This window comes from Camarhynchus parvulus, chromosome 5 (assembly GCF_901933205.1).
Source record: "Camarhynchus parvulus chromosome 5, STF_HiC, whole genome shotgun sequence".
NCBI classification, from domain to species: domain Eukaryota; kingdom Metazoa; phylum Chordata; class Aves; order Passeriformes; family Thraupidae; genus Camarhynchus; species Camarhynchus parvulus.
Window position 1 is genome coordinate 46,237,716 of NC_044575.1, and position 27,438 is coordinate 46,265,153.

General features: G+C 40.1%; 1 protein-coding gene across 5 annotated transcripts in view; it reads right to left on the reverse strand.

The window, feature by feature from the left end:
- The window catches only part of BTBD7 (BTB domain containing 7), a 51,685-nt gene that overhangs the window by 5,959 nt on the left and 18,288 nt on the right, over positions 1-27,438 (reverse strand). For 4 of the 5 annotated variants that reach the window (XM_030949030.1, XM_030949031.1, XM_030949032.1 and 1 more), the window contains 10 exons: positions 26,846-27,031; positions 20,772-21,851; positions 11,687-11,895; positions 10,461-10,536; positions 8,050-8,210; positions 7,626-7,769; positions 7,284-7,397; positions 5,581-5,770; positions 2,072-2,250; positions 987-1,421 (listed from right to left, as the gene is read on the reverse strand). In XM_030949030.1, coding sequence (XP_030804890.1) covers positions 987-1,421; positions 2,072-2,250; positions 5,581-5,770; positions 7,284-7,397; positions 7,626-7,769; positions 8,050-8,210; positions 10,461-10,536; positions 11,687-11,895; positions 20,772-21,851; positions 26,846-26,927 — 2,670 coding nt within the window. In that variant the 5' untranslated portion in view covers positions 26,928-27,031. The remainder of the gene's footprint in view (positions 1-986; positions 1,422-2,071; positions 2,251-5,580; positions 5,771-7,283; positions 7,398-7,625; positions 7,770-8,049; positions 8,211-10,460; positions 10,537-11,686; positions 11,896-20,771; positions 21,852-26,845; positions 27,032-27,438) is intronic. The other variant, XM_030949034.1, reaches the window with a different exon arrangement.

The window sequence follows — 27,438 nt, forward strand, 5'->3', positions numbered from 1 at the left end:
AGAAAAAGTAGTGCAATATATTTAAGACAATTGCTAATGGGAGGAAAATAAAATCCATTTTTCCAATCAGAACCTGAGGATCAAATCTGTATCTAACATGGCACAACTATGCACTGACAGTTTTTTCACTGCAGAAATAAATGATGAAATTCTTCATTCAGCACTTCCTGTATTTCATAAAGCTATGTCTTTACTGGATATCTTATAGTCCATTGGTTTTATTGCACCATATTGTAGTCCAGCAACTATAATGACTGCTTTTAAATGCTGTAACAAACTCCTTTGTATTGGCAATTACAAATTTCTGCTTGCCAATTCCTTTTCAAATACTTCTCAGCTGTTAAGCTTTCATACTCTTCACAGATGTATAAAGGAAACCTGTTTACTTCTAACTACTTTCCTGTAAATAGCCAAAATATCCCCACTACTTCTACCTGTGAATTACAGTGTCACTACTGAAGCTGGCTTATGCTTTGTTTTACTGTAGAGCAAACTACATTTGCCACACAAGGGGCAGCTGAGGTCACTTGGTCTGTTCAGTCTAGAGAAGACTGAGGGAAGACCCCTCTGCAGTTACATCTTCCTGTGAGAGGAAGAGGAGAGGCAGACACTGATCTCTCTTGTGACCAGTGACAGGACTGAAAGGTTTTTCACCCAGAGGGTGGTTGGGCACTGAAAGAGACCCTGTGGGTCCCTTCCAACTCGGGATATTCTGTGATTCTATGATTTCAGAAGATTCCTGAGTGCTATTTGCCCCTCCAATAATGTTCCTGCCCTGGAATGTTCATTCTCCTAGGGATTAGGGCTTGCCTTTAGGACAGCGAATGCTGACAGACAGTTCGGTAGAAAAACCTCCTAAATAACAAAGACGCTGACTTTATTTAACAAAGCCAAGTTACTTCATCATAAGCATTCTCTCCAGTTCCTTCGATGAGGTACTTTGAGTGGCCAGAAATAGGCAAAAGAGGAGAAATCCCAACACTTACTACTTGTTTCTCAGCTGCCATCACTGCAGCCGCTGCCGCCACGGTCTGGCGGCCCAGAGCCGCGGTGTTGGTGCAGTCGGGGGGCGCTGCCTTGGCGCTGCCGGGCAGGTAAACGGGAGCGGCGGCCTTGGGGGCGGCGCGCGACGAGTGGAACAGAGAGTGGTTACACGGGTAAGAGAAGGAACGGGATGGATGTTGACTTGGCACCCTTTGTTTCCAGCCCACTTTGAACTGGTTGTGAATAGGAGTTGCTGGTGGGTGGTATGGAGGTGGAGGAGGGGGCAATGGTGGATGGAAGGCCACGAAAGAGTCCAGTTCTGTAAACATGGTTTCTGCAGTGGGAGTGCTGTTGATGCGACATCGTCCAGACTGTCTCACTGTCAGCAGTGGGCTCTCATCCCCAAATCGCTCATCAGGAAAGAATTTGTGAGGATTCTGCAAAGGTAAAAGACCCAGCATATTACAAGACAAAGTAGGAAGTAATCTAGAAAAATCTCCCCAACCAACACTCTCAGAAACATGCTAATACTGTAACAGCCCGGCTGTGCTAGATACAAGCTCACCAACACTACAAGGTGACTACAGCTACCATACAAAACGGATTGGGGCTTTTCTAAAATAAGACAAGAAGCATCAGATTCACTGTAAGTTGACCAACAAATGCATTTGCTTTAGCACCACTCAATAAACAGAAGAGGGATTTTCAGTTTCCCAGTCCTGACACATACTGTCAGACCTACAGCATAAGTTACCACTTTTCCTCTCCTCTCTGTTTTAAGAATAAATAATAATCTAAGTTTCAAGTTATGGTTCTACTGTTCTCATCAACTGTCTCTTTAGCAGTTTTATTTTGTCCCCAAAATTTGTGTCAATAAGAACCTCCTGAATGGCAATGACTCTTGAGAAAACTATTTATACATTGCACATACAGCTTCATAAAATCACATATATCAAATGCAACTGGTGTTTGCACCTGGACAGTCACACAGGCATTTCAAAGCACCTGTGTGTATACACAGCAAGTGTTCCTACTGCAGAGCACACAACCCAGTCCCTTCATGCTCTCAGCCAGCCATCCTCCATACCTGCAGGAGCTCAGCAGCAGCATCAGAGAGGCCAAATTCCCGCAGCACGCGGATCTGGATCTCGTAGCTGACGGTGGCGCCCTCCCCACAGTTCAGGGCGTAGGCGCGCTGCACCTGCTCCGTGTGCCGCAGCTCCTGCAGCCGCCTGATCATCTCCTTCACTACCAGGAGACTGGGAACTGCAGGGAGAACACAGAATGCAGAGGGGATAAGACAGAATAAGAGAGAGGCCTTTCTTCCAACAGTGAGACAGTAAGTTTGATTGCAATGGTTAGATTTATTCTGAAGGAAAAATCTAACATCAGGCTGCCTTGCCTTTTTGTTTTTTTAAAGAGCATTCTGCCAAGAACTGTTCAACTTAACACATGTTCCATGGAGCATCATTAAGCCACATGGGATAACACACATCATACAAATGATAAAAACATACACCACTTCTCTAGCTTCTGCTAGAATGAGCCCCAAAGAGAACTTTCTTTATAAACCCCTCGTGATGCAGGAATTCCATGATTTGAGGTGGGGGCAGGATAACTTAAATAACAACTGAATGTTCCCTCATGAATTGCACAGGCCAAGAATTCATTGATTTTTTTGGCATACATTTCATACTTCTAATGTAGTCCTATAAGCAAAAGACCATAACACCAGTATGTAACTAGAGAAAGGGCATTTTACAAAAGTTACACAAAGTGTAAGCCAACAAAAACCTGTTAAAATTATGTTGTTTTATACACTCATATTGAAATAATTTAAAAAAAACCATTCCAAAAGAGAGTAATGTATAATTTTGGGTATTTATCCTGTTGCAAAACTTTCTCATGCCACTTCTTACTGCTGTTGGATGATGAATGATATTTCTCTGTGGTGTTTCTGTCCTAAAGAAAATGTGCATATAAATAGAGAAGACAAATGTAAGTCCTGGTGTCTGATCCTTTACCAGCTTTACAAGTGTTATGTACTACCATGACCAGATGTCTGTAATGAAAGTTCATAAAAATTAACCAATCATACAGCAAGAACAGTGTGAAAAGACATTTGCATAACAGAGAAGGAGAAACACCACACAATTACAACTAGTCCCAATTTCATGAAGTTTACATTGGTACATGAAGGACAAGTATATATAGTGCAAAATATTGCCCCCCTCAATGGAGTTCCTGTACTGAGAGGGGAGGGAAAGAACCCATTCTAACCAGTCTTCAAGGCTTGTAAATAAGCCTTCTACCCTACAAACACCTAAATTCTTCAGAAAAATCCTGGTTTAGCAGCCAGATGTTTAGCTACAGCCAGCATTTTGCTAATACTTGAAAAAGAGGATCTAAGAGAAGTCTGAAGCAGTTCTCCAAACTAGTAGGCACAAAAATGATAGAAGGTGTTCATCAAAAAATTCCTGTCTTCTCAAACCCTGGTTTGTTTGGGGTTTTTTTTACTATTATTCACATGAAACACATGGAAAAAAAGATTACGTATATAAAAAAATACAATTATCTCAGTTGCAAGATTTCTAATTGAGACTGAAACTGGAAAATGCGTAAAGAAACCCAACCACTTGCAGAACCTGGCCTCAAGTTAGAGCAGGCTTCAGCTGGACTAATTTTACAATAGTGCTGCAGGAAGAGCACTAAAGCACACTGCCAGCAGGTTTGTGCAAACACAGTGCTCAGGCAGAGGGTCCAAGGAGAAGGCAGGGACAGAGGGGAGCAGCTGAGCTGTGAAGCACCCCCTGCTCTGAGCCCAGCCCAAGGGCCATGGAGGAGATGCTGCCCAGCTCTGCCCCCAGGGCTCCCTGTGCTCCATCCATGCTTCAGGATGGACTCCTGTACAAGTCAGAGGCTGGGACAGGCTTTCATCTCCTCACATTAACTGGGCCCCATCTGCCCATTCTAGCAAAAAGGCACTGGCAAACCAATCAATTCTTTTGCTTAATTACAGGACTAAGCAAAGCAGACAGTTGCCAGGACACAATTCCTGCACTCCAACTACTAGCCAGGCTCAGAGCTCGTATCTATGTTCAAATCAAAGGACTGGCAATAATTCCTACCTGTTAAATTGTACAGAACCAACACACAGGGGAATTTCAGATTGGTCAAGATGTCTCATGCTTGCCAACAGAGGCAGTTTTTTTAAGAACATGAGAACTTTGGCAAAACACTGAAAACCTCTGAGAACCTGTTACCTTTCTCAAATTCTTCAGAAATTAGGATTGAGCAAAGTGTTATCAAAGTCCTATCTTATATGAAATACTTTATATTCAATTCATGCTAACTATATTTACACTTTTCTAGGGAGGGAAGTCCATGTCCTATAGTGCACTGCTGAGATGCCACAGTTTTGTTGAGGGCTCCAGATTTCTAAACAAACAATTGGTACTTTTATCAAATTTTTCAAAAAGAAGTTCTCAGAAGCTCATTTTCAGCTGTATCAAGTTTCTTCCCAAACTACAAGAAGCAAACAGATCAAAACCATTCTACAAATTTTCCTAGAAATCTTAGAACTAAACAGTGTTTCAAATCTTCCTAACACTTCAAATTAAATTCTCTTGCAGCAATTTCAATCCATTACTTTGGTCCTGGCTCTAGCATCTGTAAGAATAGTTTATCTACTCCCTTTCAACATAGCTGTCTGAAGAGAGACCTAATTGATATATAAAAAGCTTATAAAATGGGGAATGCCATAGGCACAGCATTTTCCTTCACCGAATTAAAATTTAATCTTGGTCATTTAGCTATCTAATCCTGCCCTCCAAAACATTCACTGACCCTGCCAACTTGTCATCAGTTGCAAGCTTTGCCGCTGTTTTCTCTATGCACACTGAGTATTAATGGGACAGAGGAAAGGCAGGAAGAGCTAGATGCTTTAGGAACCTCACTAGATAAATTCTTCCAGTCTGACACCAAAAGTTCATATGCATAAATGACAAAATACATTTAGTATATATTTTCCTGGCTTGCCTATGGGGAATGTCACACCAATCATCCTGAAGTCAAGAGAGGCCTATTTACTTGAGCCTATAAAAATGCACTCTGACACATTCTTCCACAAGGAATTAAGTTGGTTTGGCTTCAAAGCTAAAGTGGATTTGGTAAATTGAAGTAAATGTGTTTTGAATTCCCATTTCCAGTACTTTTCTGGCATACTGAGTTCAGCTGATTTCCTTACAAGTTATGTTCTCTGGCTTTTGATTTTTGAAAGAAGTTTTCCAGACTCACAGATCTTACCTATATTGGACAACTGATTTGTAGAAAACTGAGAACCCTGTAGAAAATTCTGAGAATAGAGAGCCAGGCACCAGCAAGTGTTCTAGTGTTTAACCAGTCCAAGGGTTTTGTTGTCCTTCTAGTTACTCTGCCATCCAAAACCAGTTAATGTCTTTAGGACAGAGCAAAGCAGGAGGACTATTCCTGGTGCAGAACTACTCTCTGAGGAAATGATGAATTCAATAGGTGACACGCACTCTACCCCCACACTCCCAGGAGCTGACTCGGCACAGGACACACTCAGGAGCTCACCTGGGATCTCGTTGGCTATAACTGAGGGAGGGCTGCTCTGGTTGGTGCTGACTTGCTGGTGGGTGATGACGTGGCAGCACTGCGGCACCGCGTTGTTCACCATGTACAGCGTGTCGGGCACGTTGGACATCCGCACCATGCGCAGGCGCACCAGGTCCGTCTGCTCCACCATCATCTCATCCAGCACGGACTGCAACAACAGCACCAGAGCCTCGTGAGGGCACGGCACACACCCTGCTGCCACTGCTGCCAGCACAGCCCAGCCACACAAGGCTGGCTGCGTCCACACCACAGTAACTTTGTCAGGTCACAAACAACATCTGGCTTTTTATCAGCATTTTCTATTCTGTTTTCCAGGCATGATCATAGCTGAGTTTGAGCCAAGAGCAGGCAGGAGAACAGTCTGGGAAGGATGCTTTGTCTACTTTAACCTGTCAGATTAGAACTGACCTTCTCGAGGCCAGACCCTCTGGACTTAAGACAATTACTGCCTATGAGTCTCAGCTTTCTGTGCCATTGAGTAGAAGGCACTAGCCTGAAAATGAAAAATTTTTCTCAGACATTTAAAGAACAGAAAAGGATTTAGGCCTGCACTTTGAAGAGTCTTACTTAAGATCAAATGAACTTATTTCAAAAAATGGCAGACTAGCAGGGGAGTGAAAAAAACCAAAAAACAAAAACCATTCATTCACAATTTTTTAATTTCACAATAATTAAACTATCTACAGGAGGAGTAAAGTTACCAGAGACTACAGATGAGAGTCCTCTCTTTAACGTTAAAAAGCCTTAAAATTATTTTAAAATAGCAACAGCATAATATGAAACCAGTACTAACAAGTAGGAATTCTAATAGGGGTATGGGGGTTGTAAGAATGCACTTTTTACTTTGGATAAATACTAAAGCACTCCCATAGCATATACCTGAGAACTAAGAGTCAAAGCTTTTCTCACATTTTTGTTAGTTTTAGCAATCCAAGATACAAAGAGAACATTTTAACCAGCTAGTCTTCCTTTGCTACTTTAGTGCCACTTGGTATTCTCCAGCTTCTGTGCCCAAAATGCAAAGCACTTTTATTTCTTCCCTTCCCTCACAGAGGATATCAACAACATCTTACACCTTTAAAAAACATTTTCTCTCCTAGACACAGGGCAAAAGCTCCAAATTCACCAGAGCAAATGTCAAAGTCTGTAGGTGATGTGGATGTACACATCTTCACCTAACCCTCTTGTTCTTTTGTCACCTGCACTGCTGGGACTCACAAGCTCTCAACTCAGGCAGAGCCACCTGAAGTGGTGGCATTGGTCAGGGATACAAAAGGCTCCCATTCTGTCCAACAGAACGTGGCACATTCCTGCCCCACACAGCACCATCTCCACCCTGCCACCAAACATCACCACCAGAGATGCTACAAGATCTTCAGCTCAACAGTGCTCATGCAAGAAATTAAATAGGGAAGCAACTGCTTGAGAGGGAAACAAAGAGGGAAACAAATTAATTCAAATCGGACACAGGATATATATTCCATTTTGCGGAGGATCACAAGATTTTGGGTATGTTCTGATTGAAACAAGATGATGAAATATCAGTCCTCTGCCGAGTGGAATAGCAGCTCCCCACCCAGCTCTGGTGGGAGCTGGGGAGCCTGAAAGAGCTGGCACCAAGGTTGCTGACTAGCTGCAGACTGGGACTCTCAGGCTCTCACCTTGCCATCCGCCTGCCAGGAGGGCTGCCGAGGAGCTGGGCCGGCAAACTGGCTGGAAACCAGGGAGGTTTCCCTCACAACGCTGCTTTGTTTCCGGTGGAATTTCATCAAGATCTGTCTCGCAAACATTTCAATTTCGACAAAAAAAAATTTTGTTGAAATTTTTCTGACCAGTTCTAGAGACTTGAGCCTGATGATCAATCTTGTAAGTCTTGTTAAACTGAAAATGTTAGTATTTTAGGCCAGTACATATAAAGAGACAAAACATCCCAAAATCTTTCCCTGTTTACAGAACCCCCTGATGACTCCAAGCTGAGAACAGTCAAGGGTTGCTGATATTACCTTAGCCTCCTCCACATATGGTGAGAACAGTCTTGGCCGCACATATATTCCAGCATTTTTTTGCCGCAGCCAGGCATTTGACTTTCCACCTTCTGAAGTTGGTAGCATGTCTGAAGGAGGAGTACTAATCAGGCCTCTCTTCATCTTTAAGAATCAAGAAAGAGTTTTACGGTTTTTTAAGTATTAATATGGTAGAAACTTGCAATAAATGCATTCTTTACGCTTTTAGCTTTTTGATAAATTTAAAGAACACAAAACCTAACCAGAAAAACAGTGTTACACATCTATTACTCTCAATGATAACATTTTAGAAGTTAATCCTTAAAATAAACAAACAAAACCAACACCCACCAATGCAAAAAACCCCTTCACACCTGAACACTGTAACATGCAGAGATGTATTTGTATGAGACTACTGACTTACTGCATCACTCAGTACTTCACTGTTCATGGGTAAGATGTGCTCAATGCGGACAAAAGGTAAAAGGGGAGACAGGATCTCCCTCAGCTCTTCAATGTCAAGATCTCTCCTCTTCACACCTCTTTTATTCACACTGTGAGCAGTACCACTGAGTAAATTAGGCTCTGTGGGAAGGAACAAGACATGCTAAGTATTCATCAGAAAGTTTGGAGAGGATAGTGGGAGGTACAGGGCTTAACTTACAGGGGAGGTTAAAGAAAAGGAAGGAAAATTCTCATTTTATTCTAGTAGGGCTCATCAGCACTTTTCCACAAAACTAACAACTGAACAGGTCACTTGGTGCTATGGTCTAGCTGACAGGGTGGTGGATTGGTCAAAGGTTTGACTCCATGGTCCTGGAGGTCTTTTCCAACCTAAATGATTCTATGATTCTGCCTCATGCCTTAAAATCTTGTATGAAGCATCCACAGAGACAGGTTCAGTTTATACCAGCACGGGTCATTGGCACCTGTGCTGGTATAAACTGCCAGCTTCAAAGTGTAAGCCAGGTAGAAAATACAAACATAGCATTTGCCATAAACATTTGGAAAGCTCTATTAAGAGCTATGCCATGAAAGCAGTAAAGCAGTTGTACTTCCCTGCTAGCAGTTCCCCCAAGGACTCTCCTGTAGCTCCTCTGCCTTTCCCCAGCGGTTTTCAAAGACACTTTCTATCAATTAAGGTCTGAAGAGTCCTCAGGGATACATATTCTAGCTTCCTTGCGTAACCCACCTCAGTAACATGGTGTCAAGCCCTCTCAAATTGCCCTCACGGTCACAGGACACCTATTTGTACCAGAAGTGGCATCTTCCTGAAGACAGCAAGATGACCATGCAGCCCAATGTGTATTTCAGGTATTGTACCCAACCTGCATGTGACTGACTAGCTTCCCTCTTTGGGGAAACCTGTCAAACATTCCCACCCTGCCTCAGTACATGCAGCTCAAGTTTTGGCCACAGCTCGTTACATTCTCCAATGCTTTGTGACACCATCACACATTCAGAGCTGCAATACAAGGAGTGCCACTGAGGAATTTAAATGAAATCACTAGACTAACTCTGGCCCTAATCTGACAGAATTTGGCGTCGCCATTATTTCTGCTTTTGCTTATTGTGTTTTCTCTTGATCCCAGATAAGAGATGTGAGCTGTTTACTTAATGAATGACACAGCAAGAAGCTGTGCAGTGATCCCAAAGGAGCAGCTTCTGCCCCAGCCCAGGTCTGTTACTGTTTAACTGGATCCATTATGTTCCAATGTGCCCTGAGACAAACACTTGTGAAATCCTGTTTTGGAAATAGGTAAATACTTAGGACACTAAAAGCACATGCTTTAACTAACTTTTGGCTGCATTTCATAAAACACGTCCATGACAAAGCAGTTGTGTGGCAAGCAGCGACAGTGGTTTCAAAAGCATGGCCAGCCTTCCCAAGGCAGTAGTTACACCAGTACTGCTCTGTTTTTACTCAGGCAGGTTCTTCCCTTTCTGCTCCTCTTGTGGCACTATGTGATTGACACTTGGTAGTGCAGATGAACTACAAGATCCTTGCATTTGTTATTTGGGACATACATGTTTAACCTACTTCCCATAACCAACATGTGTAAGACTGCCCTTGAAGTTACCACAGCAGCAATAATGTGCATCTAGGCTCATAAAAATACATTTACATCTACTTTAGGGAAAACACTCATGCCACTTGTTGGCTTGTTTCTCACTACCACAGATTCCTGTCAGAGACACACACTCAAACTGAAGTGAAAGGCTGACACAGTAAACTAAGAGTAAGACTACTGTGAGAAGCCTGCATAACAAGATACCGCAGGGGCTTTTTATTTGATGAATTAGTTACAAGAAAAATAATTCTGAGACCACAGGAACCCAACAAGATTTCAAAATCAGACAGTCACAGAGGTTGAAAGGACCTCTGAAAGTCTGGATCAGTCACCACCAATGTCCTCTTCTCACACCTCCCCAGGTAAGGTACGACACATTGCCCTTCACTGCATCCAGCTGGGCAGCCTGTGCCAGTGTCTGACCACCTTCACAGTTTCTTGTATTTGACTTGGTGCCTCACTACCTCTCATCTTGTCCTGGGTGCCAAGAGAAAAGTGCTGCTCTATTTTCTTTGCATCAGATATTTATAGACTCTGCTAAGATCCCCTCTAAGCCTTTTCTTCTTCAGGCTAAACAACCCCATCTCTCTCAGAATGCTGTGTTCTCATTTTAGATAACAAAACCTTTAAAGAAAGCAAGACCATTTGCTTTGTTTTGACTATACTATGGACAAAGATTCAATTTCCCTAAGACTCATCAAATGGAACTGCCATAAATTTTGGTTTATTTCGTTTAGTATTGCATGGTTTAAAGGATCCTCACCTCGATCTGCTATCCTCTTCATCAGTTGGTGTTCTCCCCATTTAATCAGATATTTAAGAATATCTTGTTCACTTGCCTGTAGAAAGAGGAAGTCAGTAATCTGTATATGCTTAATGTCACCTGCACACACACACACAAAAAGAAAAAAAAACTCACAGCTCTTTTACAGGTCTAAGGAAACACAGTTGTACCTAAGCATGAAGTACTTGCCCTTTATGATCTGTTTACCACTTTCTCCTAATATTTTAAGCTGTACTAAAGGTATGTCACCACCATAATTTCTACATTCATATTACTTACTGAATCCCTATGAAGAGGAAGAAGTTTTCTACAGAAGGAAAAATTTTATTTAGTATGGAAACTTACAGCTATAAAGTTTGAATTACTAAATTTAATTAAAAGGGCTAGTTCTACCTCTGGGCATTTCAAGCTTTTGTTTAACATTACAAATTCAGCAATATAAGCTCTCATGGAAGATCAACAATACTGTTAACTGTAATTTCTGAAATGCTTCAAGTTAACAAAACTTAAAAAAAAAACACTTTAAATAACCTTTAGCACTTAATCCTTTACAAAAAAGTAAGATTGAGATATGAATGCATTTTAAAAAATCTAGTAATCTTTAAGCTATTAAGGGGCGGTCATCATTATAAAGATATCTCCCTTGAAGAGCAATGGCAGCAAAAATCCAAAATCTTTCTGTTGGCCAGTACAGTTCTCTCTCCCTAAAACCACACAATCACTGAACGCAAGTTGCCAAAAAAAAAATTGTGCAATCTTGTCAGACACTGTATTCTTCTCTCTCCACGAAAAAATTGAGTTTTCCGAACCATTTCTAGTTTATTAGCTCCCACTGCCCCAAATTAGCATGTGTTGTTATAGCAGAACTACTCCCACCATGTAATTTTATAAATCTCTTAAACAGGCAAGGCAAATGTTAGATTCAGAAATGCTTTGTTTAAAATAATTTGCATGCATTTATAAACTATTATTAGACTTCTAAGCAACAGCATATACCACATTTGGGTTGTGTTACAATCCAAGAACAAAACAATTTTCTTAATCACTATTTCCATTTAACTTTTTTACATATTATAGGAGTGCTTAGTGTGTACAAGCCCTCTTCAGCCTACAATTTAAAATCAACTACTGCCAAGCATTTCCAGTCATGGTAGAGCACATCCTGCTAGCTCTACAGCAGAGCTGTGTTCTGCACTGCAGGTTACCTGCAGATAGTCAGACTGGATGGCTGTGAGCAGGTGGTCCTTGCTGAGCTCGTAGAAGACCTCTGAAGTCATGACCTGGGTGAACTCCTCACAGAGGAAATGCAGCGCCTGCCGATGCACCCACTTGGAGCCGTAGGGCTGAGAGCTCCACTTCAGAATGGCAATCAAGGTGTCCAGGGAGATGCTCTCAGCAATAATATCTTCACAACCTACCAAACAAGGGCAGCAATCAACAGTGTTGTTACAGAGGCACTTTGACCCTGAAGGAATAATACATGTGACTAAATCTGCAGTGGAAAGTGTTATGTACACCCAGTGAGAGTAAAGACAGGTGCCCTACAGATCAAGGCTGGAAACAAGGTTGTATTTTGACTAGAAGTACAATAATTTTAAGTTTATGATTCCAACTATACAGTTATTCACTTTTTAAAGTCACATGAAGCATCATGGCTGCTGGCACACCTGGATAAACAACTGGAAAGCTAGTTCAACCCAATCAGAACCCCCTCTGATTATCTGAGTGCTTAACACATGTTAACATTGAGAATTTGGGTCACTATTGCTCACAGCAGATTCACAGAAACCCATGAAGTGTAAAAAAGGTGGGATTTTTGCCTGTATCACTTTGCTCATGGAGCCTCCTGAGACAGACCATGTAGAGAAGAAACACAAGCTGTAACAGTGCTGGTACTCAGCTACTCAGCACAGGATGAGGGCAGCAAAGCATCATTTTCTGACTCACAGAAAAGGCAGGAAGCAGTGGATGGCTGCTCCAGGCCACCACGATGGCCTCAGTATCCAGTAAGGCACAGAGGGTGCCAGGACAGGGCACATTCTCTGACAGGGAAGTAGAAGGGAGGCAGATTTATGAAAGTCTGCTACAGCTTCTTCCTACCCACTGCTTTGTTAGGATTTACTCTTTCACAGAGTACACATCTTCAAAGGAGAGTATAGTTAAAACTCCTGAAGGGAAATGGAGCTGATTTGGAAGAAATGAGGGAAGACATACTGTGGGAGGGCTGAAAACATGGGAACTTGGCACTAAGGAGTTAAGACTGATGATACCACAACGCTGATAACTTGAAGTTTCCAATAGCACTTTGTTGATTTCATCTGTACATCTGGTTTAGCACAAAGATAGCAATTTAAAGAAAAAAATTCTCAGAATTATACATTCCAGTCTCAACCCACTACAGCCACAAAATTACAGTTGTGTTTATGCCTATAAGAGTAACCTAGAGAGCTCAGAGCTACATGTCTACACTGCAATTTTACTTCTTATACATCATAATTTTTTCTCTCAGTTTCAAAGATACCTACAAACTAAACTTTGTTGTTTAGGGGTCTGTATTGCAATACTAAGCTCTTGAAATAAGTTGAGTAAAAAAGTGTTTAGTAATCTCAACCCTAGCCAAGACAAAGACAGGTCTCTTGATGCTACACGTTTTGGTACTGGCTGAATACAGATAAAACACATTAGCAACAATTCACAGAAATAAAAGAAAAATCTTACTTTTCTACACAGGGCAGCATACAGAATATATGAATATATACAGAATATATGTTCATTCCATTTCCATCATAATAATGTGAAAGCTATGGAGTAGGAAGTAACAAGTGAACAAGCTTCTTCAAGTAGGAGGGAATCTGTCAAAGGAGTTACTACTTAGAAGTCAAGTCACTAAAATGGGAATTTAAACAGGAGAGTTAAGAAGGTAGTGGAAAGCAACAGTTTAAACTGGTTGCTGAGAGACTGATGAGACTGGTTATAAATTTACCTGTCCTATTAGGCACACATATTTGTACCCAATGCTATAACAACCACAACGTGGTAATCATAAGAACAATATTCTACCAATAAAATTTTCTAAGCTTTTCAGGAACATGCCTGAATGTATACACAATTTTGGACTCAATCTTTATTAAATTTCTAAAGCAATTTATAACAGTAATGTCTGTCCTCCAACAGTAATGTATTTTACACTAGTTCATATTTAAACCAAACTTTCCTCAACAAGCAGCTGGATGACTTTTTTTTCACATGTGTGATTCACCCAAGGAAAGGAAGAGTGAATGCAGCCCCTGACAGAAGAGCTACCCAAAGCACACACATTTGTGACCAATGCAGCACATGCAGCATCACACTGTGCATCCCCAGACAGATTCTCCATTTCCTCCTGACAAAGGGGCGAGCGGTGAGTCAGGTTTCAACACAACTGCTTTGTCCTTCACCACTGTCATACTGAAATAACATGGCACTTCTCAGAGCCACCTATCTCTGTGAGGTTACATATTATCATTACTACTGCTAGTAGGAACAGATGCCTCACCATAGATACCGACCTCTAACCTGCATGGCAAGCACTGGTCTTAAGTGAGCAGGGCACAGGTAACAAAGCTGGGCTGGAGGCACTTAGAGCATCACTCCAGTCATCACCAGCACAAGTAAGAGCAGAGGATGAGAACTGTTCTGAAATACATTCCCTGGGCTGAGGCACAGGTTATTGAAACTGCCCCCTCTAGAAGGGGGAATTCCCCAGATTCCTAAAGGATGAAATCTTAAGTCTGGTCAAGAATCTGAGAAACAGCCTTAAACAAACAAACAGTAAGAAACTAAACCATCCAAAACCTAACTTATCATCAAAAAAAGTTCAAAATACTTCAGCATATGTCAGAAACACAGAGTAAATAAAGTCTGAAGCTTTCAACTTCAGGATCCATTTTTACCCAAACAGCAAAGGGCTGACATTGCATTTAACTTTGTCATGTGAGTCTCTCTCAGCTTTCCTTTTGGGGCTCAAGAAAGGAAAATGTTAAGTTAGCAGCAAACCTGGCATGCGAATGAAAGCGGTGACTAGTTGCAATTTGCTTAAGAGAGGAGTTTGACTCCCATGAATAAGAAACAGAATAGTTTGAAACCATTATTTAGGGTCATCTGCACTCAGCCTTCCCCTGCTAAATCCTAACACAATTTTTTGCACGCAATTATTCTGCTTGCATTCAAGCTGACTTCAGCAGAAACTGCATTCCCCTGAACTCTGAACATCACACATAAGGACTGCTCCATTTCAAAGGCAGTAAACCCACACACTGAAATCAGTCACCAGGAAACTCAAACTACAAAAGCAGAGACTTATCTCAAAATTAATGCCATTCCTAGTATTTCATCTGACATGTATTTTTGAAGTAAAGATGCCTGCCCCCAAAAAGACACCAGAAATGCAGTTCCAAAGATCTGAGCAACACCGATTTATAGAAACAGTGCACAAGCTCAGCCTCAATTCTTCTGTCAAATTCAATTATTGCACAACTAACAATAATATGACATCAGGTGAAAAGCTCACTAAGGATGACTAGCAAATGAAACAGTCTTCTTCCCAAGTAATTTTAGCAATGGGTCAGAAGTGTGGGATTATTAAAAGTATTTCTTCTGAAGTAAGCATACGGTAATAATTAAAGCATTTTTTGAGCTTTTAAATAAATTGGGGCAACCCAATTCTAGCTGTGGAAGGAATCCAATTTCCTTTCTTCTTTGGCAGAGTTTTTTTCTGCTTTAACAATCAGCCACTTGGCAAAAAAAGTAGTCATCTAATAGCCACAATATTGCTCTTCACAGTGGAATAGAGCATTTTTTCCTGAGAATATTATTTTTTAATACTCAGGCAGCAACAACCAGCCCAAGATCCATTTGCAGTGTCCCAAAAGCTTCTGTGACCATTACTATTCTTCAGAGATTCAACCTGGAATCTACAAAAGAGAAAGATAACTGTCACATTCTGCACAAATGATGCTATTCCATGCACTCCTTTTGCTGGATGCCAATGGAGCTTTCCTACCATCAGGTCTTGGCTGCTTCTGCAGTTCTCTCCCAAATGCAGCCCCACATCCTTCCAGACAGAAACAGCTTGAGCCCATGTTTAGCACTCTAGCTAGTGGCTTGGGATCAGGACAGTTGACAGAAAGACAAGTCAACTGCCTTCAACAACTAGCAAAAGTGGCATTAAGCAAACCTTTTACTACAAAACTGTTAGCTTGATTTAACTCATTCTGTAGTGAAGACTTTCCCCCTAAAATTGTGCACACCAGTGGAACCAATGAAAAAAAAGTAGTAAGAATTCATCTTAACACTGAACTGAAATCTAGAAGCTATTCAATGTTTTTTAAGTTTGTCACATTAGGAGAGACAGGAACCACAGCTTTTGAATTTTTTGAATGTGTATTTAATACTGCTACCATGGGACCCCGGCATTTCAGCCCTCCTATAACCAAGAGTACTTCTGATGTCAGGCAACATCTGTTTCTAGATCAAACACTGTGTTACTGAATGTAGCAGAACTTAAAATAAAGTTTCTAAGTTCTTATACTTGTCAAGAGTAAACTCAACACCTAAAATAAAAGTGAAGTAAAGCAAAAAATCGGAAATTGAGGGGTTCTTTTGTCACTCTTACTTTAGAAAACTTCTTTGAATCAGGTGACAGAAAAGATTATCAGGCAAAACTATTTCATAAGGTCCTAGTATCTAAAAGCCTATCACAGCAAAACATTCTGTACCACCACCTCAGTAGGACTACTCCTGACAGTGGGTAACAGGGCCAAGATGCAGCAGAGGATTGATATATGTAATTTAGCTATCTAATAAAACTAATATGCCTGAAACCCAACTTCCCTGTAACAGCAGGGCAGTACAGCAAGACTGGAAGTGGGGAGTATTTTAACACTGTGTGATGAACAGGACTAGGGAACTGATCTCATTTTAGTAACTGTACTACACAAGATCAAGGGGTAAGTGATATTAAACCCAAGCTTTGTGAATCCATGTGTTAAAATAATTGTACCAGTACAGTTGAGAGAGGGCAGCAAGGTAGCATGAAGACAGAAAAAACTGCAGAAACAGAGGGCAGAAACAGGCAGGCAGAGCACAGAAACATCCTACTAAGGGATGTGCTCCAACCTCCTGGAGAGAGCTCTAGTGCTCATAGCCTCTGTGGAAACCCTGAAGACTTTCACTTCTGACAGTAAAAATTACCAGAGCACTCCTAAGAGCAGTGTCAGTCCTATTACGTACAAATGGGTTTCAGTATGATCAGCTCTATTGACCAGATATGCCTGCTGATTAGTTCATTGAAAAATTAATTTCAGTTTCTCTTGAAAGATAAGTGACAATCCTCAGCTAAAACAAATCAAGATGAAGGTAGAGGAAATTCTAGAAAAAGGCTGTCCTGCTTTACTTGGATGGTAAAGATTCATTGCACATACTCATAACCATCTTCACCACAGGGAAATTACCTATTAAATCACAATAGTCAGAAAAAGGAAATTCACTGTGCTAGGAATGGGAAAATTTCCATGGAAATAGTCGAAGCTGAATCATCTGCTGAAACTGAAGAAAAATTACAACATCTGCATACTTAGAAAGGTCCCTGAAGACAAATCAAACTAAAATCTGTTGAAAATAAAAACAGCTGATCAGAAGCTTTAAAATACATCAATTTCACTTGACACTCAGTTACAAATACCCAGGCAAAATTGAGTGGAAGTGAGAAAAATGAACTGGAAAGAGAGCCCAGACTTAACATAATAAGCCCAAAATATTTTCCATGAAACCAGGGAGACAAGCCTTCACAAGTTCACAACTGGCCAGCAGGAGTGAACTGAAACAAAAAACTTCAGTCGAGGGTGTGGAAATCTAGAGAAGAAACTTAAGACATCAGCTACTGCAAAAGCCAGCTGATGGGATCAGTCAGTACTTGGGAGAACTGGACACCTGCTGCACCACAGAGTGGAAAAGCACTGCCAGAGATGCAAGCTAAGAGATGTCAGGAGAAGTGCCGGCTCAGTGACCTCCAACACCTACACAATGCTGTCTCTTCCCCATCACTCTGCATATCACCTACAAGTCAGATGCTTGAGTGACAGCTTCCAGCACAGAAGTCTCCTAGCTGTGAAATCAGGGAATAGGATGGACACTACTGAAATTAAGATCTCCCATCTACAATTAAGTCAGAAGAAAGAACAGTGGTCATGACCAAAGCACATCTTTAAGTGATCTCAGTCACGTGCAGGCACATAGTTTTCCCTGACCAGATAAGCTTCCTTTTAATTTCGATTATAAGATTATACCAGAACAGTTCTTCCATGTCTGCACAGTACCAGCGACCTAAACATGAACTCTGCAAATTAAGCATGAAACTATTAGATTCTGATTCCACTGGCATATACAGATCTACACAGTGCTCACTACTTTCTCCTGTAGCTAGAGAATGCAGCACCAATTTGTGAAATCCTAATTAGGTGAAGTTAACATCTAGAATTTCAATATCTGAAGGAGTGCCAAACCTACATTTTTTAGTATTCGATAATTTAATAATTTCAACACTTGCTGATTTTGCTGCATTTCTCCCCTGTGTAACAACAGCCCCACCCCTCAATTTCACTGCTTTTACAGTCAGAAAGGGATTTACTATGGAAAAAAGGAAACCTCTGAATGCCACTACATCCCTCTACCTGCTCCCTATGACCACCCCCAAAACACTACAGCTCCAGTTCATCCAGAGGGCCACAACACCGAGCCTGCACTGCTGCACTCTTGGGCTCCAGCCACTCAAGTGTGCTGCTGAAGTGAAGCCCAGTGCAGCTCCTGCTGCTGCCTGAATTATTACTCTCCTAGAGGTAGTACTGGGGTACAACTTCCAGGAAAAAGTAGAGATCTTGTTACCACTGACTCATGGGATATACATTCCAGAGCAGCACCGTTCTGCAGTGCATTACTGAAAAGATTGCCAGTTTAGGACATGCTGATCCAAGTGAGCTCAACTTAAAGTGAGCAGAAACAAACTCAACACCAAATAAAATATCAGTTCATTTTTCAGTATTTACTAACATACAGATAGGAAAATGGCTTTTATTTTCTAAGTTTAACTAAGTTTCTCTTGAAAGTTCTCTATCTGTCATTGCTTTTCTGCTTTGCTATAACTGACACTGCTTTATCAGAGCACCTCCAGATCACAGTTGTTCCAGCTTAGACTTCCAATCTGAGGAAAAGAATTGCACCCTCTTCATTTATGAATCAGTGCATAATTATTCAGTGTCTCACTGAGGGTTTCATTCACTATTTAATTCTCTCCTTAGTATTCCCTGACCACGTTAAATCCTTTTAGCACACACTAAAATTGATAAACTCCATAACCTCTTTAATTTCAACCCATTTTCCTTTCTGGCTTTCAGCTGATCTACAGAGTTGTTTTCAAGTGCTATTAGCTTGTGCATATCATATAGAAATTAACTTAATACCATAGTTCAACTATAGTAAAACTTCTTGCCCCTTCTGAAACATACTGAGAAGGAAACAACAGAAATAAGAAATATGCAGATAGAGAAGAGAGGATGTTGATCAAAGTACTGGAGAACTTAGCCTACGAGGAAAGCCTGAAGGAAGTTAGATCTCTTCTCCCTCAAGAACAGAAGGCTCAGGGGACCTTGCCACAGTAATCCCAGACCCTGAGCTACTGTAGGGCAGCTATTAGGAGGACAGAGGTTCTCTTCTCTAAAGAAGCCACATGAAGGGGCAACAGGTATAAATTGCAATGGAAAACATGTCAACAAAAAACGTTTTTGCAATGAGAACAATCACTTCACCAGGACAATCTCCCCAGGGACTCAGTACAGTCTCCATCACTGGTGGTTTTCAGTAAGTAATTGGACAGGATACTGGACAATCTCACCTAAACTCACTTTCTCACTTGGATAGGTTGGATCCCATGATCTTTTGAAGCCCCTTCTAACCTGGGCTGCTCTATGACTGATGATTCTGAGCCTAAGAACAGCTCAATTGCATCCTGTAGCATGTTGCCTCAGAAAACACATCCCCTTTGATCTGTGCCAGTTTTACTGCAGTACAATTATTTCAGCTGTCAGCACAATCTGAAAATTAGTTTCCTAATGGCAAACTCCACATGAGCTACAGTAGTTCTATTAGTTTCTCATATCCTTATCACTCTCAGTTTCATGTAACTATTAGGAGAACTCATTAAAAATATGACCTCTTCCTGCAGTGCTTATACCACCCTTTCCTGTCCACTCTTTATCAAGTTTCCTATTTTACTCAGAACTACTTTATAGCTTACAATATAAGGTTTCAATCTTATCAAACTTAATTTGACAGCTAGAAGTTATGCATGTACAGACCTACTGTAAAAAGTTACTTTTGTTTAAAAAAAATAAACTAATTTAAACAAATTATGTTGCTGATATATCAGTGAGTTCCATTTTCCCTTTCTCAGTTCAAAAGTAAAATTCTTCTTCCCCATCAGCAAGGCCTGAAGCAATTCTCATACTTCATTATACATCGTATGGCCACTAAATAGTTCAAACACCAACAGAAAACTGCAGGCAAAACTGCTGCCACCACAAGAAGCACCATTAATGCACTGATCAGTGCTTGGACACCTCACCTGAGACTGCAGTAATTCAGGTCAGGAGGTTGTATGTAATCAAGAATTGAATGATCTTCAAGAATAACAGAAGTAGTAAAGCTTTCTAAACTTTGTCTGAAAATACTGACTGACCCTGCCTTCAGCTCTGTTAATAGACAGGCAGACATTAAAGACCTAAGACTACTGCAGTTAAGCTGCTAAAGTTTTCCTTTCAACAGCAAGACTGCAGGGTTGGTGTCTTTGACACAAACTACAGAAATAGTAATTCAAATTTACCACCCTGTTAACATATACGGACACTTCCTAACAAGTCTAAATATTTCCTCCTCTTAGCAAGGATCTCTCTGTAGTTTACACTCAGAAAATGGATTACAGAAAGCAGATAAGCATTAGAAATATCAATATCAGTTATACATACTAGATAAAATTAACATGCTTTAACAATGATGTGCCATACAACTAAATCTCTTGCATGGCATTCCTGCTGTCTCTAGAAAATAGATGCATTATTGAAAACTTACAGATGGAAAACAAATTCCATTTCTAAAGGAACTGTCAGCCACTGACAGCTGACAATAAGCATCCCTATACTGCAAAACTGCTAAGATTTGTTCAAATGAGGTCATACATTCTACAAGGACAGTATTACATACCTTGTGCAAGCATGTTAAACTCCAAGAACAGTGCTATGTGATAAAGCTCCATGGCTTCTTCAGCCCTAGTCATGTTTAGTTTTCCTGCTACAAGAGCCTGAACTTCACTTAAACTGCCCACCGAAGGACTGGAGTGCAAAACGGAGAGGTCTACCACATCTGTATACATACAGTTCAAAATGACCTTAGCATATTTTTTTGGTATGATAGATTCATCCAATATAATTCTAGTTGGAGTCCGTAGAGTTCGGTCTGTGATTTCTTCACCAGTTCGTATCCTTCTCTGCAGCAAGTGGCGGAAAAAGGGAGATCGTGATGAAATAATAGCTTTGTGTGCTCTGAGCTCTTCATCTAGACAGTTCTGACTTCCACCAAAAGTTTCAACCAAGTCAGAGTTGGATGAAAAGCTAAGAACCACATCGTAGTAGCACATATAATCAAACAGGGCACGCATGTCAACATCTAAGGAATTTGGTGTTCCAAATTCTTCACTAAGCTGCACAAGAATATCAACATTTTGGAATCTCGAATCCTCCATTCCAAACTCGCCCGTATAAAGGTAGTGTAACAAAGCAGAGAACATAGGCATATCTATGCCAGCTGTGTTAATATCCATTATTATTTCTGCCCCATACTCTGGTGAGGAAGAAAGCAGCGTCTTAAAAAATGGACATCTTGCCGCCAATATCGCACGATGCACAGGAAAACAAGTTTCTTGAAATATTAAGTCTACATCGGTACAATATTTGTATTGATAAAGTTCAGCCATGTCTTTTTGTAGCGTCCTGGCTTCTGGTCTTGCCAAATTAGCTTGTAGATAAAGTTCCTTTAAGGCTGATGTTCCTTCGTATTCTTCCACTAACGCATTAACATCTCTGACATCCCAGCCTGAGAGGAGCTCCCGCATCTGCTTGGCATGGTCGGCAGATCGGCTCGATTTCCGACGCTTAATGAATTTCTTTTTGAGGGTGGCAAGGCCAGAGGTTTTCTTTTTCTTGTCTTGAGGTTTCTCGTGGCCATGGTCAAGGCTATACAGCTTTGATTCACAGCCAAAACCTTGATGAGAGTAGGATGATGTCCCTAAAGGTAAAAAGAAAAATTGAACACATTTATACTTTAAATTTAAAAGGAAGGTCCACAACACCTAAATACTCCATCAATTATTCTGAAAGTTATATAGTTCTTCCTTCTCCTCACATCAGATAATTTCACAACTGAAGACTTTTCTGGCCATTAAGAACAAAGCCTTTTATTTGCATCTACAAAGTTTGTAGTTTGCTGGGTTTCAGGGTGTTTTGGTTTGGTTTTTAATTTTTTTTGCTTGGTTGGGTTTTTAAAAAAATATATTCAATTTTAAGAACCAAGCAGTGCCAGCTGATGTAGCTCTACAGCACATGGTACGCTTATCTAAGCAGGAAGAGAATGCTGCAGTTGTAACATTAGAAGCGTAATTGTATTAACCTTTCCTAAGCCTAATATCTCAGTGAAATACTCACAATCCCCCCTTCAAAGTGTTTTCAAATCCTGTTCTAGCATTAAGTGTCACTAAAACAACAGACACATACCTGGTGTCAGAGAGCTACAGTCACAACAAAAAAAAAGAGAATTCAGTACCAAAACAACTCAGGGATTATTTTCAGAGATAATTTAGCAAGAAAAGTAAAAATCCTGTCATGCAATAATCAAGTAATGCCAAAGTCAAACACATAAAATGGGCTCCTTTCCACAGAACTATAAATACTCATTTGTGCATACATACCATCAAAAAGAATATGGAGAGTGGAAGTTTTACTGTATTATTGAAGATTTCCTTTGAACAGAGCATTATACAATTAAAGTATACATATAATTATTTTTCTTCTCAAAAAAATAATTTATAGGGAAATTATATTAGGAACTAATACTGATAGCAATTCAGTGAGGAAAAAAGGAATTAGAATCTGCATTTCAACAAGTAATGGAAAACCAAAGTAGTGTTTTAGGGAAAAAAAAGGGAGTTAAAAAACCATAGCTTTAATGTGAGAGTCACGCTTCTGTTTAAGGGTTATTTTTTAATTTAAGTTTATTTACAGAGCTTTCACACTAAGCCAGATGGTGAAGAACCTCAGACATGACAAGAAAAGAGAAAAGGAAGTACGCAAACCAAACTCTCACTTCTGGACCAAAGAAGAATGAGAAGAAAACATTTGCAAATGCTACACAGATCAATAACAATCACAGGTTCATCTGAAATAGTATTTGTCTGTTTTCTGCCAGGAATAGTTCATGTTTCTATTAGTACACTTGTGCAGCTTCACTACTTGTTCTCTTTTTTTTGATCTTCCAAAGCCCATCCTAGAACCAGAACTTTTGGCACCTTTTACAACGTGTTCTATCCCTGCAGTCTCACAGCTCCACCTGTAACAGGCAGATTCACTGTGATGCTGTTTTGACAGTGATGTTATGGCCCAGTCTGACAAAACACAGGGCATTTAGTTACCATGTAATTTCAAGTATTTCTTGAACTTTGAAAGACACAGTACTAATTCAAAGCTCTGTTTGAGACTAAGGCAGCTGTAGCAACCTAACAATTCTGTAAATTGTTTTATTGTTTAAGCCTCAATAACTAAATAACTTCCACAGTGGCTTTTACATCAAGCTAATTAAAAGTCCTACAAATAATGCAATGCAGTGGTTTTATGATTCTTCTATTAGTAAAAACTTTGAGAAGGAAGTTTGCTTTATTTGAGGAAACATATCTAATCATTTTATCCAAGTTTAAAATTTGCTTGATCAGGCAAGATGTTACTAATCATATTGAAATTCCAAGAAGTGAAAGGAATATCAATTTAAATGAAAATAATAGGAGTAACTCAAGACAACTTCAACAAAAAGGTTGTGCTGCAAAATCCACCATAAAAATTCCTTCCACATGCTGTACTAGATATGACAATGGAAAAGTAGAGCTCCAGCCTCCTGCTGATAGAGACAAGCATAGAATTCCTCCTTCATTGAAAGAGGTACATTTCACAATAGAAGTATAACTACACTTTGGTCACTCTATAATGACAGATTCTCTTTCCAGAGAACATGCCAGCTCATTTCTCTTTGAAGCACGTTGGATTCTAATGGCAAATTTGAGTGCAGAACATTCTCTAACATTCCACAAAAGGAAAACTAGGACACAGCAAGTCTCAATTTCCTTCTTCCCCAAAGGCTGCTGTGAGGTATTACTTGCACATGAATCACCACAAAATACTAAAACGCCATTCAAACCTTTGTGTACCCTGAGCTACTTACAAGATTTAACTCTGGATGTACTGCAAACAGAGCTATTAACCCTTACAAACAGATAAAGCACTGCCAGAAAAGCGCCACCACACAACTATCTGCTTTTTGTAAGAAACAGAGATGCACCATCACAGCCTCTCTGGGTTCACAACAGCTGGTGGCTCCATATCCCTCAAAGAAAGAATCTGGAAGAGAATGTTTTTGGGCTGCCTGTATTCCTTCATAAGGTTGCAGCATTAAAAGTAGGAAAAAAATTAATTATTCCTCAGCACTATACTGAAAGGTACCACTCTATTATATGCTGTTCAAAAGCAATTGCTACTTCATGCCCCTAGACCATACCCAGCTTGGGACAGACAAATATTTACAGAAACAGATGACTGCCAAGGGGAGCTGCTTGGGAACTTGACAATGAAAAATGGGATCTGTTTAGTCCTTTGCATGCCCACACGTTTTAATATCTAATTATGGAGCTCTATATAAAAAAGCAAACATCTTGAACAGATGTACCACCCTAGGAAATGGTGTGAAATCCTCCCCCTGAATGCTGCAGACAAAACAGCAAGAAGATGACTAATTAAGCTTTTGCTAAAACAAAAGTATTATTTCCAGTAAGTGCACTACACTATTTTTACTGATTTATCCCCTCTTCATAAACTATAAGCAAACTAGGATGAAGTCAACTAACAATAGGAGCTCACACTATGAAACTACTGTGCTTTGCCATATCAGTTCTCAGACTTCAGCACTCATCCTACATTTAGCATGAAACATGGTGCAGTGCTTTAATGGCAAAGTAGCATGTCCAAAACAAACCCACAGGCCTAAATCCAGTTTCCAGGAATGAGGCAATTAATACATATTATACAGCTATTCTAACTCTATCCCCCAGTTCTGCTTTAGGGCAGTGAATAGACCTAATGCCTTCTACATAAAAAACCTCACAATACAATAAATACAGACACTCCACCCTACTCCCCCCGCAACAAACAAAAACCCCACAACACCTAAACCCCAAACATGTAAAAGCATTATGTAACACTAGTATTATGGCAAGTGATGAAAACCTCAGCTATCAATTTTAGCATACACCTATTTTCTGCTGAGACAGCTACAAAAACCAATCATGTAAACAAAAATCAAAATGTGAAAGAGTCAAACGCCACAAAGTGAGAAGAAGAGATGTACCCATGTGATGTAGATAGCACACTCATGGAACCCCATAAGATCAGGATGTTTTCAGCAAGAATTTTACCCAGAATGCTCATCTGCCTTCCCTAAGATGAGACAAGCACATGCTTTTAGGCTTTCCTCAAAAAGAGTCTCAGCCACAATTTCCCATGGGTTATAAGGGTCAGGAAATTTCCTGTGATATACTACATAATGGGTTTCTATTTTGAGTTTAATAATGAAAAGCATCAACTAAACCTTCCACATATCATGTAGAAAGTTTCTTGGGAATTTAATGTAGCCTTTGGAAATCTCTTCAAATCTGCTCCAAAGGTGTTTCAGCCTGCAAATCTGCCTGTTTCAAGACCTCTAAGGGTCTCTTCACTCAATATAGGGGCAGATTAAAAAACACCAAGACATCTTAGCCACATTTTAGAAAGCACATATGCAGACTGGAGCAAATCTTTTACTAGTTAGGTATGATACACTGAAAATACATAAACTCTCGAGGGGAACTTTACAGCATGAATATCCATGATGTTAGGACTAAAAGTTCTTCCTTGACATGCTGTGACAGCACACACATCCTTAAATGTAACAGTTTGTGATCTGTCCTCAAATGAGACCTCAGAGCCAGGAATGCTATGAAAGCTGAGAAAAAAAAGAAAATTTACAAAGTGAGTCAATTTTTCCTCTGCTAAGGATATCACTCTGCTTTCAACGGTGATTAAAAAGAGAAGTAACACTGAATATCAATAACTGCTTATGCAGTGTTGCAAGTTGAAGCATAAAGGAGAAAAGCATTTATAAACTATTGATGTTATTTACTGCTAAGATCATTCTTCAGGCTGTCAGGGTTGTTTTTTTTAAGGAATATTTATCTTCTCGGAGACTGCCTTCTTTCAGATTCATAACATAGCTGTTTATTATTTATAGTGTGACAGTACTTAGATCTACACTGAGGTCTCTTTGTACTAGACTGAAAAACACATAAAGGTAATGCCTGCCCCAGTTATGACTAGGATGAGAAAATACTTTCTTAAGGGCACTTTAACACATGTCTCCAGCTAAGCAAAGTCCTGGCTTGTAAATAACACTGTTAGGACAGTAAGCACCCCCTTCCCCATTTACAGAAAGAGGAAAAGGAAGAGAAGCCTGTTTGTTACTTTAACAGGTTTATTACCAGAGATATCCCTTCCAGCAGTAGGGAGGTAATTCACTTGGACACAATGTCAATATTACAATGAATACTGATGATCAAGGGTTTTACATGCTCTGACACAGTTTGATAGAAATTCTGAGGAAGAGCAGAAAACACTATGAGTATTAACAGAAAGTGACTGCTCTTGAACCAGGAAAACTAGCATGCATGGCTTAATTATAAAAAAGCTCCACTTATTTTATTTAAATAATCTGGCAACTGTTTACTGGCAAAAGGCAGATCAACTCATTGCATACAGAGGCCAAACAGATGGACAGTACCGAATTTCATGCACGATTGAGCTTGAATGGATTCAAACTGGTGACCTAGAAAATAGCAGCTCTCCATAACATTTCTGCAAGCAAATCAAATCCAGGCATTCACAATCCACCAAGGCATTTATGTAAGTGACAAGATAACTGAAAAGAGTTACCTATGAATGTCTGTTGTGCCTGTGAATTTCCCCCTACCCTTGGGGAACACGAGTGAGGGTAGTTTGATGCATTAGCACCCATTTTCTTCAGTCACTCAGGCATTCCGCCTGCTGGCTCTTCAATGTATAATCCCATAATCCTTTAGAAATCTTCAATCCCAGGTCCAGCGTTCTGTTCCTCCATTTCTGAAGAACAAAAACACCAATAAGGTAACTTCATTATTTGTCACTAAATATTACATGATTTAGATAAAATAAATTCAGCTTCCAGCACACAGTATTTTCATAAAATAAAACCTCAAACATTTTGAAGATACCCTTTTATTTGAATGATTAAACCAAAATCAGAAATACTTTTTTCCCCCCCACAAGAACCTGTAATTTTCCAAACCATTCACAAATCATATGATAAATTGTAACATGGAACAGGATGGTTATCAAACTTTTAGCTAAGAAATTTTCAAGAACTTGGTCTAGACTAGGTATTCTTCTTTGACTACACCAAGAAAGACTTTTCATGCATGTTTATACCTATTTCCACATGGTTAAAAAATCCCAAATTGAATTATACTGTTTGAGAAAGCTAAATAAGC